The sequence below is a fragment of the Brachionichthys hirsutus genome, unplaced genomic scaffold (assembly GCF_040956055.1).
Source record: "Brachionichthys hirsutus isolate HB-005 unplaced genomic scaffold, CSIRO-AGI_Bhir_v1 contig_955, whole genome shotgun sequence".
NCBI lineage: Eukaryota > Metazoa > Chordata > Actinopteri > Lophiiformes > Brachionichthyidae > Brachionichthys > Brachionichthys hirsutus.
In genome coordinates this window covers 250,200-256,259 of record NW_027180373.1, presented here as the reverse complement: position 1 = coordinate 256,259, position 6,060 = coordinate 250,200, and the positions used below count along the sequence as shown (strand labels likewise).

At 45.7% G+C, this 6,060-nt stretch overlaps 1 protein-coding gene across 1 annotated transcript; it reads left to right on the top strand.

The window, feature by feature from the left end:
- Positions 1-1,504: 1,504 nt before the first annotated feature.
- LOC137914187 (P2Y purinoceptor 1-like) lies at positions 1,505-3,980 on the top strand. Its single transcript, XM_068757793.1, has one exon. The coding sequence runs from the start codon at positions 1,505-1,507 to the stop codon at positions 2,567-2,569; it is 1,065 nt and encodes a 354-aa protein (XP_068613894.1). The 3' UTR covers positions 2,570-3,980.
- The last annotated feature ends 2,080 nt before the right edge of the window (positions 3,981-6,060 follow it).

The following is a 6,060-nucleotide window of genomic DNA, read 5'->3' as shown; positions in this document are numbered from 1 at the left end:
CGACCAATCAACAACCAAACAATAATATATGACTTACTCTGACTCGCAATGCATGAAATGCATGCGTTTTTACTTTGATTTTGGAATTGGTGATGGGAAAAGCGACATCCTTTTAATTTCCTTCTTTACTCCTGATAACACCAGAACGCATAGTTTGAATAATCATCATAATACAGATATGCGGGCAGGTCATTTATGCTCAGGGCCAAATGGGGAGGAGAGAGGAACAGAGCGCACTTGGAGCGCGAGAGTCGCTCAGTGGTTCAGCGCGGCGCGGCGCGCCTCCCCTCTCCGCGGCGCAGAGATCCTCCTCTCGCTCCGCGGAGCCTCCTTGTGATTCCGGCTCTTCTTGCCAGAGCCTGCAGCTGTCCCTTCGGTCTCACCGCACCGCTTGCTGTGGGGAAATCGTCGCCCTTTTCGTGTCGGCGGAAAACCCGAAGGATATTACAACTTTCAAACAATTTCCAACGCCGTCACGAGACTGGATGAAGACACCTGACGGCTCGTTGCGCGCCGTACGCATGTTGAGTGACGTTTCAACCAACTGTGGAAGCTACAGGAATGTGGAATACAAATCTCTGTCAACGGTGGGTGTTCTATGTTTATCATCTGTCTGTCTCTATTTCTCTCTGCGTGTGTGTGTGCGTGCCTATACGCGCATGTGTGCCTGCGTGTGTGTGGGTGGTGGTGGGATGGACACTCCAGTCAGTGTTTACCAGTATGTAGACATTTGGCAAAATTAGGTTTGATGTTTGAATGTGGATTCTGTGAATAGAATAAGTCTTTATTGTCATTACAAAGCAGTCCATGCGTGAATCAGAGTTTGTGTATTTTTAACAGATTTTTGAATCTGTAAATGGAGTTTTCAATGTTAAAATGTATTATGTTTTCCTAACGTCATTCTGGATCCGATCCAGATGAAATTCAGGTGTGAGATAGAGGCCTCCGCCCTACATGATTGTGTCATAAACATCGGTCAATAATCAACCGAGATATAGAGGATCACATTTTGAAGCTCCATTGACTGCAATGTTAACGACAATTTGAATTGATCCAGAATCCAGGATCTCTTCTGGATCATAACCAAAGTTTAATCATGTGTTCCTGGTAACAATTCCAACATATCCTGAAAATGTCATCATGATCCATCCATCATCTCGCTAACACCCGCCTCGGCGGCGGTAAAAATACACATTATACTACTGCAATGCTATCGATTGCCACTATACCCCTCAAGGCCCATGAGGTAGATTATGCCAACTATTTATTCAGACTGGTTATTGCTGTAGGATATAAATGTTCCTAAATATGTTTGATCGTGTTCTGATAGCTCTGCCTGATGATAACAGATCAAGCAATATTGGTTCTGAAGCAAAGAAATGTCACTAACATGTTTAATCTATTATAGTTTGAGAGGTTTGAATAACATAGATGAGCATCGACATGAAACATTTCCAATGTTATATGTCCCTCTCATGCAGTAATCGGAGCCGCCCCTGACGCCATGACGTCGTACCTCAACTTGACCTCCTTGCTGAATGTAACAGATCTCCACAATCACACGCAACAAGGATGTATCCTGACAAAGACGAGCTTGCACTTCTACTACCTGCCCACTGTGTACATTGTTGTCTTCATCACGGGGCTGGTGGGCAACAGCCTGGCGATTTGGATGTTCGTGTGCCACATGAGACCCTGGAGCAGCATCTCCGTCTACATGTTCAACCTGGCCCTGGCTGACTTCTGCTACGTGCTCTCGTTGCCCTTCCTCATCTTCTACTACTTCAACAAAACTGACTGGATATTCGGTGAAGCGCTGTGCCGGCTGCAACGCTTCGTGTTCCATGTCAACCTTTATGGAAGTATTCTGTTTCTGACCTGCATCAGCGTTCACAGGTACAGTGGCGTCGTGCACCCGCTCAAGTCTCTGGGCCGGCTGAAGAAGAAGAACGCGGTCCTCACCAGCGCGCTGGTGTGGGCGGTGGTTATCATAAGTATGTCCCCCATCCTTTATTACTCCAGGACCGGCTCAAAGCCGAATGGCACCACTTGTTACGACACCACCACCGTGGATGAGTTATCCGGCTACTTCATCTACAGCATGACTCTGACTGTGTTCGGTTTCTGCATTCCCTTTATTATCATATTCTGTTGCTATGGCATGATCGTCAAAGCCTTGATCTACAATGAAATGACCAACGCGCCGCTGCGGCAGAAGTCCATCCACCTGGTCATCATCGTGCTCGTTGTCTTTGCCGTCTCCTACCTGCCTTTCCATGTGATGAAGAACCTCAACATGAGGGCCAGGCTGTACTTCCAGAGCCCTGACATGTGTGATTTTAACAACTGGGTCTACGCCACCTACCAGGTGACGCGGGGGCTGGCCAGCCTCAACAGCTGCGTGGATCCCATTCTTTACTTTCTGGCCGGAGATACCTTCAGGAGGAAGCTCACGAGGGTGACTAAAAAACCCTCCAGGAAGGGCGAAACTGTCCTTCAGTCGAAAAGCGAGGAGACGGCTCTCAACAGTCTGGCTGAGTTTGCGGAGAACGGGGACCGCCGGCTGTGATGGGACACGTTTGTGTGTCAAGTCACGGCTGTGGAAGGTTTTGATTTAGACTCCACAGCGCAGGACGGATACGTGCTCTGTGGAGATTGAAGGCTGAATAACACTGAATAAACTGTATGATAAATACTCCATTATGTAAACATGTGACTGTCATCGCAATCCTGCAGCCTATATCGGTGTTAATATCCTCTTGTACTGTATTGTCTCGCACACGTGTTGTTCCCTTAATCTTAGCGCCACCACGCTTCGTTTGTATTGAGTAATTAAAGTACCGGTAGCCTAGCTTTGGGGCAAATTGAATTTCATGACATGGGGTAAATAGGCATTCATTTGTTCTAGACGTGGATGAATAGCAGCTCCTCCAGCCTCTGAACTGAGACGTAATCAATAACTATTAAGCAGGTAAGAGCTTGCGGTTAAAGGCGCGTAAATGAGAACGTAAATGCACTGAACTCACGACTGCTGCATAAACGTGCAGACTTTGATATGCACTGTGACACACGAGTTGCTGCTCAGAGGGCCGGCTATCTGTCACTCCTCATTTCTTCCAACATCTTCGGGTCTAGAAATCTGGCCGAGTACTTTTTCACTTTGACAGCTGTGAAGCTGAGATTCTGTGACGACACGTTAACCCAATTAATCCATACAGGGGGAAAAAATACGCAGTATTTGCATCACATCTGTGTCTGTGATATTACAATGAGTGTTTCTTTGGTGTACTGTACAGGGTGTTGTGATGTTCCAGATGAGTTTGTGGTGTTAATGTTTCCGTTGAAGTCCCACCTTTAGTGCATGGATCCAGAAGCAGGGAAACCAGAGGTTCTGCGTACGACAGCTTGTATGAGATACCGCAAGGTTAAAAACTGCAGTGTTGACGTTTTGACGTTTCCCCTTTTGAATCTGTTGTAATTGTGATGAAGAAATGGCTGACGAAGTCCCTTTGTACATATTTTACCCGGAATTATTCAACGTTTGACGTATGTAGTAAGACCTTTGTAAGCATGTAACGTGCTCAGCTATTTGCCATGACAGGAAGTGAAACAATGTCTGGGGCCACGTGTACCTCTTTCAATAAATTGTGATATTTAAAACATGATCGTCAATGAAAGAGGATTAAAAAAAAATCCTAAAATGACGGGTCATTTTAAATCTGTGATTAACTTGCATTTGAGGAGTTAAATGTCTTAAATGAGTACGTTTTGGAGAGTTCCGTTCTCTTGGCGCTCCTCCTCCTCATTCTTCCTACTGCTGTTGGGGGGGGGGGGGGGGCAAGAAGCAGGCCAGGCCTCTTCCTCCAGTGGCCATGAATAAAGGCAGCTTTTGAATTGCTGCCTTTGAGGGGCAAACTGCGTATTTGATGTTGTAAATGTGTGTTTGTGTATGTGTCTCTGTTAGAGAGCCTAAAGGCAATACAGACCTTTTTGGAGTAGGTGGCTGCTGTAGCTGTTTGTTGGTTTCTGGGTGTTGTTTCATTGTAAAGGGGGGGGGGCACTGTGACATGAGCCAAGGACCACATGAATACTAATATCTGTTCCTGATTATTTGTCTAATGTGAAGCCTCCGTGATCTTGCGTGCACATAAATAAGGGAAAGGAAGGTTCGGTTCAGACAGCACCAGAACAAATCTTGACTTGTAGAATGTTCGAATGCTTGCCAGCGTCTCCACCCACCCTCCCTCCCTCCCTCCTCAGATGCCTTTCACCTCTTTTCTCTCACGTCGCCCTCTGTTCTAGAATTAGAACGTTTTTCTTCACTGCATTTTTGTACCTCCGGGGGGAGCTCTGGTTGAAGAAGCGCTGGGAGGAGACGGTCCAGTAACAGAGAAGAACATATGGGTGTGAAGAGTAATGGGAGTTGTGGAGAACAAAGTTTCTGATTGTGTTCTTGCCTGGGACTGTGTGGCGGAGTGGTGGTGGTTGGGGGGGGGGGGGGCAGGGGGCACCACAGGGTAATCACAGTCAGGACAGCTAATCTAAAATTCTGCTCTTGGAGATTTACAGTGGGAATGAGTACAACCGCATCCATCACAGGAGCAGTGCCAACCACGCAAAAACCAATTACAATCAGAATGTCAGTGTGTGGTCCTCGGTGGGAAACCGTGATATAAACAATGAAAGGACAAAATTTAGCACATCTGCTGACTTTGTAATGCTGCTAAAAGCCAAATTTTCTACTTTTACATGTGATATTTTGCTGCGTTTGCAATGCATTGCACAAATAGGTAAACCATTTGCAATACTGAGGCAATGTGGAGCCTTGAGAGCCATTCGTGAGACAAGAGCAGTGTTTGTACACAGCAAGATGCATCTTCTAAAAAGGGATAGCAGCTTCCAGCACATCTTTTCAACAGTGGAAGTAACGTAAACACATTAGAAGAAATCACTGTCTCTTGGCTGCACCATAGTGCGACTGGTATAATTTATCCTTCAGCTGTATTCATACCATCTGCCGGCATACTTGTGAGGAAGATCCAGACTGATCAATCACTGCTGTTCAGGTAAGAATAACTCACTCTTAACTGTTAGCCAAAAATGTGTGTGAAAGCACCCGGGCTGTTGATGCTTGTCCAAATACAAAAGCATGTGTTCCTGTGTGTGTAAGGGTGTGTGTGTGTGCGTGTGTAGGTGTGTGTGTGTGTGTGAGAAAAGAGAAGAAAAAAAATCAGAAAGGGCATGGAAAGTTGCAACAGAATGAAAGGCAGCTGCAACCAGTTAGAGAGCGCTTGCAGAAGGACACATGCCCACAAACACACTCACGTAGAGACACGCTCACACATGCACACACAAAGCCGTCGTTTATTTCTCATACATTCCTGTCATTTACACATCTCAATCATGACTTAGTTTCCTGCTGTCACTGTCTGGGGTTACATCTACCCAATAGCGCACACTATTTCTGTTAGCCAATCACCTGGCTAACAGAGATCTTTCTGTACAGACGGTCCACTGCCCACAGGCTCACCAACTTCTACCACATCAGTCTGAGCAGAGTCATCAGCCGCCACAACCAGAGAGGGGTTCGTTTTCTTGCTCATGGCTGATGCCCTTTGATCCCAATCTCCCCTATGAGTCTAGTGCTAAAGATTTCTTCAAATCACATATCATCTGCTGCAATAATCAATTAGCATTGCTTCACTCACTTGTCTTTCCTGGTTGAACTGCTATCACTACCGAATCTGAACATCAAGATGTGAAGATGGGAAAACAATTTCAAAAAATTAACAAACAACACACAATTATATCCGATCTAGGAGGACGCATGTATTTTGCTTACATTTATATTGCGTTACATTTATATTATACTAATATGAAACCAGTGATGAAAGTACAATTTTTAGGTACTCGGAATATTGAAATTAATTTATGTTCCAAACCGCATTGTCCATTATCAGGTCGTGGGTCATGCTGGAGCCTATCCCAGCAGTCATCGGGCGAGAGGCGGGGCACTCCCTGGACAAGGCACTTTTCAAGACGGACTTCACAAAGTGCTTT